The sequence below is a fragment of the Anopheles darlingi genome, chromosome 3 (assembly GCF_943734745.1).
Source record: "Anopheles darlingi chromosome 3, idAnoDarlMG_H_01, whole genome shotgun sequence".
NCBI lineage: Eukaryota > Metazoa > Arthropoda > Insecta > Diptera > Culicidae > Anopheles > Anopheles darlingi.
This window is the reverse complement of record NC_064875.1, coordinates 23,641,771-23,656,466: the sequence shown is the minus strand read 5'-3', so window position 1 is coordinate 23,656,466 and position 14,696 is coordinate 23,641,771. Positions and strand designations below refer to the sequence as shown.

General features: G+C 52.5%; 1 protein-coding gene across 7 annotated transcripts in view; it reads right to left on the bottom strand.

Annotated features, from left to right (window-relative positions):
- The window catches only part of LOC125956582 (uncharacterized), a 27,753-nt gene extending 13,277 nt beyond the window's left edge, over window positions 1-14,476 (bottom strand). Inside the window, exons 1-2 of one of the 7 annotated variants that reach the window (XM_049688611.1) lie at window positions 14,197-14,476; window positions 4,060-6,555 (exon numbers count right to left, since the gene is read on the bottom strand). In XM_049688611.1, coding sequence (XP_049544568.1) covers window positions 4,060-6,314 — 2,255 coding nt within the window. In that variant the 5' untranslated portion in view covers window positions 6,315-6,555; window positions 14,197-14,476. The other 6 variants (XM_049688616.1, XM_049688617.1, XM_049688613.1 and 3 more) reach the window with 6 other exon arrangements.
- Window positions 14,477-14,696: the final 220 nt, after the last annotated feature.

Sequence of the window (14,696 nt, the reverse complement as noted above, 5' to 3'; positions counted from 1 at the left end):
CAAGGTTCATGGATGCGCATTCTAACCTCACTTTATCGGTCGCCTCCGTCCGAAGGTGAACCAATACGTCGTCGTCGACGCAGTGCATCGTTACACCGTGGCCCCGAACCAATGTCTATTTTTGCGATAAGGAACAAGAGGAAGAGAGAGAGAGAGAGGTCATGGCTACAAGGTTGCACCACGTTAAGCACTAGAGCAAGTGGAAGGGAGAGGGGGTAACAAACATCCTCCGCACACCCACCAATCGAAGGAATTGACTCGGATCGATCCGCCAACTCACACACACACGCACACACACCGCGGGGCTGCGATCGCCGAAAAGGGAATTTTATGCCACACCATAAAACCTGTACCGTTGATTGGGACACTAATTGCCGTTTCGGATCTCTCGCGGAACGCGAAATCGCGATCGCGCGCAAAAAAAAAATAGCGAACGCGCGCACACGAGCCTGGCGTGTAGATCCAATTTCATGCGATCCGCCAACCACTAGCCGCCACCAACCAAGCTCCGCTCCTCTCTCCCCTCTCTCTCTCCAGGGAGGGCCATTTTTCTACACTTCTGTCGGGCGCATTTAATTGAGAGCCCACCGGGTCAGATCGAGCGCGAGACGCGAAAAGTGTTCGTTAAATAGCCTCCTATAAGTTCATAAATTAACGTTTTCAGCGAGATAATGATAAAATCGTCTCGCAATAGGGGACGACGACGACCGTGGGCGGGATAGGTGAATGGCTTTCGGGGTGATTGGTTGGGCTCCGATTTGCAGGTGAACTATTGTACAACCAGCAGCACATTAAGAAGATGATAATGTTGTTCGAAGTGATGATTTAATATTGTTAGTAACAATTTCGTCTGCTATAGGAGTAAGAATTTATAGATTAGTTAATCTATTGGGAGATTTATATTTTAATCATTTTGAAATTCTCACTAACGCTTTTGATCACTTCATATGGTGGAATGTTTTGCGAAAAAAGAGAACAAAAAACCATCCAGCAGAACCGCTTGGTTCAAACGGACTTTTGCATTCTTTTCGAAACTCAATATATCAAAGAGGAATATTCTTGAAACCGAAGCCAAAACTATCAAGCGGCATCATGGCGACTTGTAGAACAGGAAACGTACAGGACATTAAATGGAATTCGCTAGATAACCGGTGGGGCGCGTTCTGCTCGAAGAATCAAATCTCGTTAATAGTGTTGGATGCAAAAAAAAACCCGATTAACATATTTGCATCGTTTACCTAACGATACATTCTCATACGCGAATGGTTGATACATTCCGAAACACACAAAAAAGAAATCAAATACATAAATAATCAGTCCATTATCTAGTCTTGTCTTTCTCTGCAAATTCGTTGAAAAAAAAAACGGCATACTTTTTCAATTCTCACAGTTTCATCGATCAGTTTGCCACTTTAACGTGAAGATTATGCAAATGATGACATCCATCTTTTAGATAGCATTTAAACATTGCTTGATGCACATAATAAAGATAGTGAAATCGTATTCCAACAGAACATTGACTACCTATGTGGCGTTTGTATCGTGCCGTGTAACCATATGGAATATTTCCGGAACAAGAGCCTCATAAGCAAACAATCTGATCTTATAACAAGGAAAAGATCGAGTGCCGGAAGACTCCTGATGCAACGCTCTGTGGCTCGACGATAAATTATCATTCTTCTCCTACATATGCTAAAGCTACTTTATGAGCACGAATGGGCTGGAGATACAATTTCAAACCAGAACTCAGAACCATGAAAACCAGTTTTGGAATTGCCCAAATTTCGACATCATATAGACCAAACTCATTAATCGAACTGATGCAATCGACGGTTCTCCAGTCGCATATAAATCAACGACCACCTCCCCCGGCTGGCCCGGTGCAACCACCACCATGAGGCAGGAAACTTGGCAGCAGGGGCGAGAAAACCACGGGACAAATTCCCGGGTGCACTACCGAGGCTCCCGAGGGCATATCGACACACTGCAGAGTATGCATTTCATCATCTCGAAGCGGGCGGTGGAGGTGGTGCGAGCGCCACCCCCCCAAGATCAAGATGTACAAATGTCTCTCACTCGCTCGTTCGCAACGGTGGTTTCATGTTTCTATTGCCGCGTTTACGTTTATTATTGTGCGCGCACCGAAAATGCTCGATGCGACCACCTGCGGATCCGCGGATCGCGACTGCGCCCGTGGTCGACGCGTGGTGCAACGAGCCAGACACACACGCTCAGAAACAGAAAGCTCGCTCGCTTCACCGATTAATTGCCTCCGATAAAAGAAGGTTTCATATGAGGTTTTCGGGGCAAAGAGCAATTCGGGGAGAGAAAACCTGTAGAGGCGATTTGAATGTCGAATTTGTCATATTGCAACCGGTATTCGTGCCAGTACTGCCCGTAGCCGTCACCACAGCGGCCGTTGCAACAACGACGATGACTTCGAAGCACAGGTGTCGAATGATGTTGACGATGACGATGATGACGATGAAGATAAAGATAGCGCGTTATGGTCAGATTATCTCCGTTTGTTTGCTGGATCAAGGGAAATTCTAGATCTAGAGGCCTTGAGGTTCATCATCAGGAATGTGAGGATGAAATAGGAGAATACCAGTAGTCGAGTCGAGTGAGTCCAGTACAGAGCAGTGCATCGGTGCATCGTGCTGCATCTCCCGCTGGCCCGACGTACGAACCCACCTTTTTGGGCCCAAGGTTCCTTTCGAATTGGAAACGGAAATCGTTCGGGGACGAGAAGGAGAACCCTGGCCACCGGTCACTTGCACACAAACCGGCGGCGAACCATCTTGATAAGTCAACGCGCATACTTACGTTGCCATTTTCGCAACACAACACCCGTGACCAGGGGGTAGTAAGTACGCCACCGTGACCGGGTTGCACCGGATTTGTGGGGGCAAACGGGTCCACCACTCGCTCACTCACTCACTCGCTCGCTGCTTGCTATACCTCGGGAGGGGGCGCCTACGGAGTCTAGTCGTCCCAGTCTTGGGTTCTCAGGTAGCAGCCGAGACCCTGCGCAATATATGTTGCGCTCTGCACGCGCGTCTCGTCTCTACATCTTCTGCTTCTTCTGCTTCTGCTTGACATTTGCGTATTGACCAAACAAACCCGTGGGAAGGGCCTCCTCGAGAGTTCGGTGTCGCGTTCAGGAGCCCCAAGTCCGGCAGCCACTCCGTCGTCGTTGGCGAATTCAGACGTTGCAGCGGCAACAGTTCGCACACACAAATCGAACACTACCCACTGGTTGGCTGGCGTATGACAGAGTAGGTAGATGGTTGGAACTCGGCCAGGGGAGTTGGTAACTGGAGCAACCTTACGCCCAAACTGCAGAGCTAAAGGGGCGTCTGGGGCGTGATGAATTCAACAACTTCATACACTGTTGTCCAAGGATGTCAATTCGGAAAAGGCAAACTCCCTCCCCCGGGTTACCTTAAGGGCCGGTGTGGTGTCCCGGATTTTCCCTCAACACCACGACCCACATTCACGCGAACCTACACGCGATATCTATATACTCACCTCCTTCTCATCAGAACTAGAACGCGACCACCGCCGTGACATAATCGTTCGGTCTTTACGTCGACGGCGTCGACGACGACTAGTGAGAGTGACGAACATCCTCATAGATTGCGTGCCGTCGTTGCACATCGTCCCAAAGACCATTCACTCAACGCGTAGAACGCGAGCGCAGAGCAGGAAGAAGCAGGGTAAGAGTGAAGCGAGAATTGATCTCTACCAACTGCTACTCGGCCAACAACAACAACAACCCAGCACCCGACACCGGCCTCATAGAAGCTCGTAACATAAACCGCTCAACTCCTTAACGATTGGAGCAGCAACCACAAATCCCCCAAAATTAATTCCCCCCTTGACCAACCGATCGGGAGCACTGGCAGTGTGGCACCCGTTTAGCTGTCAGAATGGAGGTCAGCTCATCCAACGAACACATTTGTTACGCCATGCGCCGCGACGCGCGCGCGACAGTTAACACCGAAACTCCATCAAGAGACCATCATCAGCCGGGGACGGACGGATAAGTTTAGTTACCTTTTGCGATACACCCAAGTGTTGACCACGTCCGGGGTGTTGGATCGCCGTAGCACACCGCGGAACGAGGAAGACTTCTTGCGCAGAATATTCCCGCCGGTGGCCGACGACGACGAAGCCAACGGCGGTTTAATATTGCCCACCGACTGATGGTGCTTCAACATCGCAGCCGCTATCCGGCGCTGCAATAACCGTTGTTGATAGCTACCCGATGTACTACTGCTCGCCATCGAGCTCGATCCCGTCGTGGTCGAAGTCGAAGAAGATGATAACGATCCAGTGACGGAACTGCCACCGGACATTACTACCGCCGAAAGCCTTGCCGACAAATTATCACTCGTACTATCGAAGATGTTTTCAAAGTTCTTGCCACTGGCCACCATACGGCCGAGACTGCTCAGATCACCGGTACTCCAGTACAGTGTCCTCCGGTAACGCTGCAAATGCTGCACGAAGCTATCGCTCTTCCAGTTCTGGCGTGACACAAGGTCCGGTTCACTCACCGCACGCCGTATCCATCGTTTTCGTCCGCCAATACGTTCTCCTGAGGATCCATTGATTGAGTTGATCCTACGGTTACCGCTCCGTGGCTCACAATCATACCGTGCCATCCGTTTGAGATACTCAAACTTCACCTTATTGCTAGCGGATGTCCGCGAACTTCCGAGACTCCCGGTACTACCGGTACACTGCCGCAGGAGAACTCCGCCACCATCTCCCGGTGCTGGTGCTAGTGGTGCTGGTCTGCGAAAGGGATAATCCGTCGACACCGCGGGGGCCAGTAGCCCAGGATGTGGATATCCGGGAGCGAAGTGGCTACATTCGTGCTGTGGCGGTCGCCCGACAACCCGCTTCCGGCGCATCGACAGATTAAGACTGCGACGTTGTTGCAGAAACCGTTGGAACAAATTCGTGGAGCGATTACCCGACGATGGCTGCTTCTTGGCACCTCGATCGGCACCATTTTCCTCCTCCGGTGCTGCGTTTACAGATGATGCTAGGGGAAGACCCAACACCGGTGGCCGTTGACTGGCCGCTGCTGCCGCTGTTCGACTTTCGGCAGCTCGTGAACCCGGGAATTCCCAAACGATCGGTGACGATGTTGGTGACACTACCAGTGTGTCACCGGCGGCAGTCACGACGCCCGGTGGTGATGCTTTCGATGCAGCCGGAGGAGCAGCGGCACCAGCAGCAGTGCCAGTGTCTATTTTAAGCTTTTCGCTTCGCCGTCGGCGGAACTGTTGCTGCTGCTGCTGATGCCGGTCGATCTGTTCCGCGTTGATGTCGTAGCGCATCAGCACGGGATAGTACTCGGAGTTGTCGACGATGATGATTGACTTCTTGCCACCGGCGTGGCCGCCATCCACCAAATGGGGGACGTTCTGCTGTTCTCTTTGCTCCTCGTGGTGCTGCTGCTGCTGTTGCTGCTGTTCCTCCTCGGTGGTGAGTGGTCGCTGCATAAGCAGCGGTTCCAGGGCTTCCGAGTCGACCAGCAGTACCGCCCGGTGACTGTCACCATTGAACGCGGTCGTATCGGTGCTGGTGAACGTTTTTCTCCGATTGTTGTTGCTATTCCCACCGTGGTTGTTGTTGTTAAAATAGAACTCGTGGAAATCTTTCGCTTCCGCATGATCCGGTTGCTGCTCACGGCCTCGCTTGTAGATCTCCTCCTCCAGCTTGCGGATCATGTCGAGATCGAGGAGCTTCGGTCCGGCACCACGACACTTCTGCTGCTGCTCACCACCACGTGGCTTTGCAGGAGTAGGAGGAGGAGGAACAGAACCTTTCGAAGACACTTTCGACACCTTCGAGGCATCACCATTGCGAGGAGTTGATGGCCGTTGAAGCTCATTATCACTACCGTTGGTAAGGATACTACTACTACCACCACCACCGCTCGTCGAGGAACTCGATGAACCACTCAACGATTGCTTGAAGAAGCTCAGAAAACTCGATGGCCGTGGCCAGATTCGGTTCCGGTTGCGGCACTTGATGCGATTCTTATCCAAATCAATCACCCGGTTCCGCATCACCACCACACCCTCGACGTCCGCATGCAGACACCGTACGTCATCCGGTAGCAACTTTGTCTCGGTCACCACCGGTGACGACGACGAAGACGACACTATCGGATACACTTTCGACGACTGCGATGGCCGCAGTAACCGGGGCGGGGCCTGTGCCGGGCCTTGATGTAGTTCCGCCATTCGATTGCTAAACACTATCCCGCTCGTGTCGATGATGTTTCTACTCATGGCGGGGTCACTACCGTGATGACACTACACATCGTCGTCACCGGAGTCGTTGACGAGTCTGCTATTGCTGCTACTGCTGCTGCTGCTGCTTAGCACTCAGTTCTCACTAAGGCAAAACGCACAAAACTCACTGCTTTACCGGAGCCGCCGGACGCGCCCGCGACTGTATGCGAAATGATTAATGTTCTCCTGACACTGACCTGACGAGGCTTCGAACGGAACATCAAGCGATGCGATCACACTGCATGGCCACGGGACAAGACAGGAATAGAATTAAGGGGAGGATCGAGAGGTAGCGTCTTGTCGTGTCGTGTGTGTGTTGTGGGATCGTCAAATCCAGCAGCAGCAGAAGCAGCAGCAACCCTCAACGCCAAACGCCAATTGCTCATCAGTCTTAACTACCTACAAACGAGTTCCGGACCCAAATCAAGGAAGCGAGAGGGGACAGGTTTCTAAATCTTTCCAAAACACCAAACACTCTCCCTCCGTTCCAGTAGAATCTAGAGACCTCGCTAGACTGCTACTCCTACACAAGCGCGCACGGTCGTCGTCGATCGCACGAAACCCACTGGAAACCTTGCAAACAACGAGCAGCAACACGATCGAACAGGATGACGATCATGATGATGATGTCTGCTGTTCAAGGTGTGCTGCTGCTGCTGCTGCTGCTGATGCAGTACGTTGATCAACAACAGCAATCCAACCAACAACAGTGTCGCCCCGGGGGAGGTGGAGGCTGGCTCTGTGTCACGGCGTCGGATAATGATGTTGGGGCATGGGTGCGGACGAGGGGCACAGAATGGCTGCAAACCGATTATGGTAGCATGCGCTGGTGGGTAGCAGGCCCCTACCATATGAAAACTGTGTGTGCGTGTGTGGGATGGATGACAATTTGATGATGTATCGAATCCGTCCACCAGTCCGTAGCGCGCTCTCTACCGTGGACACAATAGAATCGACAAATTCTAGGTTCTAGGTTATGTTGCTATGGCGGTCGCGCGCGCAGCCACCAACCCATGACTAATGGTGCGGCGACGAGAGCGTTTCAGTCCCCCCCCCGTCGGCAGTGGTATAGCTATTGAATGGGCGCGCAGGATTGTACTCTCTCGGTACCTTATGCCACCGGTCGCTCGACGAAACGACGTGAAAAACTGGAGCGAACTGGCCCTTTGAAGCCCTAAAAAAAAAAGCAGGGAGTGGACTTGGACTACTGGACACAGACACACGGAGACCAATTAGTGATTAATTCGTTTCATAACGTGGCCACCACCAGAAAGGCATTGTGTGCTGCATGCATGCATGCAGCTGCCAGCTACGCGACCGTCTAATACCTCCGGGATTAAAGTGTAGGACGCGGCGCGGCCAGTCAACAGAGTCAAACAGCTCCGCGTGAAGCCCCCTCCCTGGAATGTTACATATTTGCCATTCCGTTCGTGGACGGTGAGCGCGCCTTGCGCACGTTAAGTAAACATTTGCTTTCATCTTCGCTCACTTCGGCGATGGCATACGCAGCGGCTTCTAACGAGAAGCCAGCCAGCCAGCGCCGCGGGCACAGAGTGAGCTGGCACATTCCGCGCAATGGCTTCAAGGGATGGGGATTTGCACATTTACGAATGCGCGATGAATCCGAAGTCTCTCCCCCCGGCCCAAGCGAGGGATCCATCATCAGTATCTTCGCACCGCACTTTTGCTCCTCCTCGGATCCTCGGGCCATTTCTTCTGAGGTCTTCGAACTCGAACCGATCTCCACGACGGCACCAATCTCGGGACCAGAATCCAGCGCCAGGAACAGGTGGAACATGCTACGAATGTAAACATACTCTCTCACTCGTAGTAGTAGTAGAGGGATCGCTCTTAAATTAGATCTAACTTAACGCTCGCGATCGTTAAAGAAGGTCGCTGCGAGGTGTAGCGTGTAAGCGATCGTAACTTGAATGATGAGCCACAGTCAAACCAAGCCAGCCAGCCCGGGCCAGTGATTACATTTCTATACAATCTGAATCAACACACACACACGTGAATGGCGAATGGGGTTTCATGGTCCATGCCCAATTGTCCAAACACCACGCAACACAAACGCGACATGACGGCGTTATCGCCTCGAGCCAGGAATGTCAGGCGTGGATTTGAGAAACATGTGTCTTTGCCTGTTTAAAACTTAATCCCTACATCAGGTCCGGTGGCCCCGGGCGTGACCGAACACCAATTCGCACGGCGGACACCCTGATCCGATGGCCCTGATGATCGTTAGCGAAACAAACGGACGATTGACCGGCGTGGGCCAAACCCACGCAGCGCCCTCTGACGGCATTGGACGTTAAAGGTGGACGGTGTCGACAGAGAGGTCGGTCGGAAAGCGAGCGGAGAATAGTGGAGTTCCATAATTATGATTGATCTATTTAGCGACCACGCACGCACGCACCCACTAGAGGTGTGTCAGTATTTGCCAGCTTTCGGAAATCTTTAGCTTTCGAGCTTCAAGCCACAACGCGAAAAGATCAGTTGAGGCACCTTTAGCTCAGACAGCAAAGGAAAAGAAGAAGACGAACCGATCGCAAAGCGTCTTACGTCAAGCGTCGTGCAAACGGCTTCGAAAACAGGTTTCTCATTCGAATGTTTGCTTCTTCCCACGGAGACACTTGATGAGTCATCGGGATCGATCGGAGCAGCAGGATGAGGATCGTGTCAGTGATCGTTGCCAATGAAACGCTCCGGGTGGATCTTCCAGGCAATAATGCTATATAGAGTCAGATCTCAAGGTTCCCCCAGCCCGGCTAGCTGTTTTGTTTGCTGTTTAGAAGTGATAAGCCCAGCTAGTGGTGTAATGGAATCACTTCGATTACTTTCGCCAATACACGTTCCTGTTGTGCGTACCCCCGGCTGAGTTCTTTGTCTCCAATAGATTATCAGCGGTTCTATTCCTTTCCCCCAGAGCCAATAATACCCTCCTGGAATTGCTATACCTTCGGACAAAGCTTCAATGCGATCGATCCGCTTATCAGTCAAACCGTCACCAACAACGGGTTATAGCAACAGCAATCAGGAAGGAACCCCTCCTTCACTCTCTTCCAAACTCTCTGTCTGTTTCCTCCATCATCTTGCGAAGTTCCGTGACCTACTCTTATCACGCGCTTGGGGGCTTGTACCCAAGAATGCGATCTCGGGAAGGGATGTGTTCTGCTGCGATTGTGGCGACAACCCAACAAACCTCAGCCTCTTAATTAGACACGTTAAGAGAATTCCTCACAATGTACCTCGCCCGAACACAACACAAATCTAAAGCGTGTGTGCGCGCCATCCCATCGATGCGCAAAAGATGCGCCATCGCATCGGAATTCACATTCCGCAAAACAATCCACCAAAAACCATGACTATTTATTCCGCTCAAAGTTTTGAGGCGCAGGCACCTCGCAAAAGGTCTCTCGGTGTACAAACAGTGCCAACCCCAACCAAACTCGACCTTGTGCCAATTTACGACGCCGACGCCGATGACTACGACAACGACGACGACAACGACGACAACTTCTCTTCCTCCGTCAGACATCGATACTCGAGGCTCGCCACCACCTTCGCAAGACAAGAACCCGCAAAGCGATCGTCGTCGCAATCAACACGCTATGCGCTATATCCTTATTTACGATGTGCCTCTTGCCGGAGTAAAGCGAGGTGAGTGGAAAGTGAAGTGAAGAAAAAAAAAAGTCACGCGATTAGCGATCCATTACGGATTACGCGCCGCTACAAAATGGCCGGCCTGCTCAACACAATCGCATGAGGTATCTCGCTCCCGTCTTCCTGGGTTACGACACTTCGCTCCGGACACATCGTTCGATGAATGAAGTAATCAAAATCCTGGACAGCTGGTGCTGTGCCGGATCGTATGTCACCGAACGGTCAGCCAGCCCCTGAAGGGATTTGTAATCTGCGCCGGAATTTCGGAATAGATAACCTGTGGCCTGCGACCTCCAGAAATACGGCGCTGCTTTAGAAGCGGTACTGCTGCTTCTTGCAATCGCTGACATTCCTAACAATCCCTGGCGCTGATTAGCATTCAACGATGGGGCTTGTATAGTGCCGCTTTCGTGGTTGACAATACACGTGCCTCACCGAGCGTTGGGATTTATAACAGGCGCAACAGTTAATTTGCGCGCGGTTCTTCGTCGGACAACAACGCGATCCGATCCCGATGATCAGGCGATCAGGCGATCAGCCGATTGAAGCTTCATTAGCTCCCCGCTGACTTTTGGACCCGGCGACAGCCGCCGGACCGGGGTTAAAGGGCAGTAGCGGCCCCAAAATGTGTCAGCCACCCGGCCAGCGAGGCATGTGCGAGAGGAGTTTGTGTGGTCCCCGGGCAAACATGATCCCTGACAGTTGGCCACAATCACCGGACGGACGGACACCGAGTCTTTGCGGCATCTGACGCAAAATTGATAATAGCTTCAGCAAGAGGTCCCGCGGTTGTGTTTCTCGTTGGCCTTCGCCCGGGCGAGTTGTCACATTTGACACATTTGGGCACGTCGCTGGTTGATCGTTCGGCCGATCAGTCGGTTTCGACCAACCCACACTCCGGACTGGAAGGTTTTTGGCAGCTCGACTCCTCGCGGGTTGAAGACCCGGTTGGTTGTTGATCCGCGATCGAAGGCGATCCGCACCGCGCTCGCACGTCACTTTCTCGGAGGCGGCCTTTTTGGGCATGACACGCGTGTTCGAGCACGCGTCACCCTCAGCACCACGACAGATCTTCTCTTCCACCTCCCCAGTAATCACGATAAAAGAAGAGGCAATACCGTCGTCGTCGTCGTCGGCTCGTCATCAACTCCGCCATCAAAAGACAACATCAGACGTGACACACGCGACCATCTGCATACAGACAACAGTGCCGGGCGAAAGTAAATTTGTAAATCTTGGACCTCTGGTGAGGCGGGGGAAGTTGCGTTGGGATGCACTATTTTCGCCCCGGCCTCTTTTGTCGGGAGTGTTTTATCGTTGCCGTAAATTTTCATTACCGGCATTCCTTTAAAACCCACACCAGCACCACCCGCGCGAGGAGACCATCGAGGCCGATCCGCACCTTTTGGGGTGGAGCAAAGAGCGAGAGAGAGAGAGAATGCCATCTTTGGAGGACCCCAGACCGCGGGCTCGTTGCTTATGGTCGTCGTTGTCGTCGTATTGTAGCTTTTCATGCAGCACTAAGCCATCACCATCGTCATTCTTTCAGCTGCATTCCCTGCAAGCTGGTACCCGGTTGGTACAAGAAGGAACGAACAGCAGTTAGAGTTCCGCAAACCGCGTTCAGCGTTCCAGCAGCAACAATAAAATAAAAACTTGGAGAAACGATCATCGCGCATCGCGTTCCGTTTAATGATCGCGATCCTCCGGGGGGTTCAGAAGGATCATAAAAATGGCACCAGGAACAATGGCCGAAGCTGAAGAAGAGCATTTCGCACTCCACCGTCAAATGCCTCATCATAATGGTGGTCGCCGATGGAATGACCAGTTGGGTCAAACGGGAAGAACGGGGCACTTGTAAGCAGGAAGTTTAGCGAACGCGATGCTACGGCTTGACCTCCACATCAAAGCGCAAACAACATGCGTCATCCTCTGCGTCGACGCAACATCACAAAAGTGTGGCCACACGCTAATCTAAGCGGCATTCGGACACGCCACAACATAAACACACACAGGCGACGGCGACGATCGCGACGCTTTGTCAGCAGGAATGAAATTGAGTTGCATAAATCTGCAACCATTCCGCAACCACCGTCAAAGGGCGATGGGGAAGAGGAAGTGGAAGGGCACACACACACCCTCCAGAAGACGGCCAGACACCCCCCCCCCCCCTCGGTCTGCCGAAAAGTTACGATTTGACAGATGGAGCAAAGTGGTTTGGAAGCGATTTATAAACACTTTGAGACTGCGACCTCGCCACGCAGAGTGGGTTTCGTCCATATCTTGAGGCCCTCCCCTCCTTTTCGGGCACTTCTTCCCCCTTCCTTCCCTCTTCTTTCTATTACCAGAACAAAGCATTCGGTTTGTTCGGTTTCGGGGGCGAAACATGAAGAAAATGAGGAAATGTCTCTAATGCACTAAGACCTCACTACCAACCTCCCATCATGATCCTCGCTTGGCACGCCTGATCCCATGATCATGATCGACTGCGCGAGACGCGAAAAGACGGGTTTGTGTGTGTGTGTGTGTGACCACATTTTGAAATGATGTCTGGCCGATCCCAGAATAAAGGAGAGGCGAGACCGCAAAGACTTCGATTCGCGAAATGCGAAATCGTCATTTCCAACGGACACGCGAACCTCGCTGATGCAAGACCCCCTCCTCTCTGACACACATACACACAAACAGTCTGGGTGGCTTGGTGATGAGTCGCTGGAGTCCCTGGAGTCCCTGGGCCCTCGCTGCACGTTTTAGCTGTAAATTGATTTGCGTGAAATTGACGAGGCGAGAACTCTCGCTCGCAAACGCTCGCGATAAATGTCAAAAGAGTCACGAATTTTGGTGCACCATTTTGGCAACTGCAACACACGGCCTGCCTGTGGTATGTGATGGCTGGTCCCGGGCCGGAGTGTCACTCCAGGTGGAGTGCTGGAGTTTGCTACCACCGACCGACCGACCGACAGAGAGCATAGTGCACCTTCCTTTCTTATGCTGGCATACGTAATAAATCAAAATTAATTGACGCAAGTCACACTTTTTGGTGCACGACAACGACCACGACGACGACGACGACGGCAGCGAGCTGATCGTAACCGTCAAAGGTGTTACAAGTAACAGGTATAGCAGCCACCTCCTCCTCTACATTCCCATTCCCGGGACTCTTGCTGTGAGAAGCGTTCTCTGCGGATCGTGCTGTCAACCTTTTCCCCCCGAAAACCCAACATCATGCGCCGCGAATCTGAACCGAACAACGGCCGCCGAGCAATGCGGTTGCGCAAATTCCTACATCCCAGACGATCACACTTTCGCTTTTGCCACAATCCACAACGGGCAGCGAGATAAATGGTCGAACGATCCGTCGTTACAGACGGCACGCGACCACACAGCGCGTCCTTCTTGAGGTCCACGCGGTTCGTTTCAACACGCAAATGATCCCCTCCATCCCCTCCCATCCACCGGGCGCGTAATGATCATCATTCTGTATCGGTCATTCAGCAAACCGCCGCCGGTTATTGATCGTCTCGACGAGAACGGGTCATTGAGCTCTCTTCACTCTCGCTGCAATCGAGATCGAGAGAGGTGAAGTCGCGTCCGGTGCCACACCGGACAACCGGATGAAGCTTGGCGGCGTTTTGCACTCCCCCCGGACAATCGGAGCAATTCTTGCGCAGAAGGAAACCAGCGGCGTGCGTCCGCGAACTATAATTAGATCCACTCTCAAGAAATGATCTCTCCCCGGAAGAACTTCACTTCAAGAACTTCACTGTTCCTCCACTCGAAGCTGCGTGTGACACATATTGCCGATGATGCTGCTGCTGCTGCTTCTGGGAACTCGCCCTGGGCTTTCGACCCAGGGCATGACGATGACCACGACGACGCCAACAACACGCGCGCGCACACACCTTTCCAATCGCACCAATTATTACAAAACACTTCGTCCGTGGTTCGCTAAGCCACAATCGATAAGAGTGTGCCCGGAGACCTGCGTGCAGGAGGCGCCATGAAACAACGGCCGTCCGGGACGACCCCTCGCGATGATAATGACGCGCAGCACTGACGGGAAGACGGTAGCGACGGCGACGACGACGACGACGCGCACGCAGTGTCGCATTCGTTTTTGTGCATACCGGTGGTCACATCACAATCGAGACCCGCGGAGGTTTTATCAGGGCACTACGCGGTGCTCATGTAACGGCACGACACACACACACACCTTCAGATAAACAGATGGACAAATTCAACCAGAAGCACACACGTGGGAATCGAACAAGGAAACTAAACTGTGTTGTCAACTAAACGCACTAACTTTGCGAACGTACTGAGGGCGCGCTCTGCTGTCCTGACTTTGCTTCCTACTTCTTCTGTTTTTTTCTGCTGGTACACAAGACAGAGACAGAGACAGAGACAAGACACGACACAAGAGACAGCCGCCCGGAACGGAACACAGCGTGTTGTCGCGCGCCTGCCGATCCGCTGCGGTCCACGGTTTGGGTTGATCTCTCGCGGCCAGCAGCCCAACATCGATCGAGATCACAACAAACGGCGGCAACAGCACTCCACCACGCGGTGGTTCGTGGTGAGTTCGCTCTCATCGAGTTGCTTCTCGCGAACGAGCGCGCGCTCCTCTCAAGGTGGCAGGTTAGTAAGTGGGGCCGGTTTCTGGTGTCTACTCACTCCGGCTGCTCGGCTCAAATCCCCCCCACCGATCGGCTC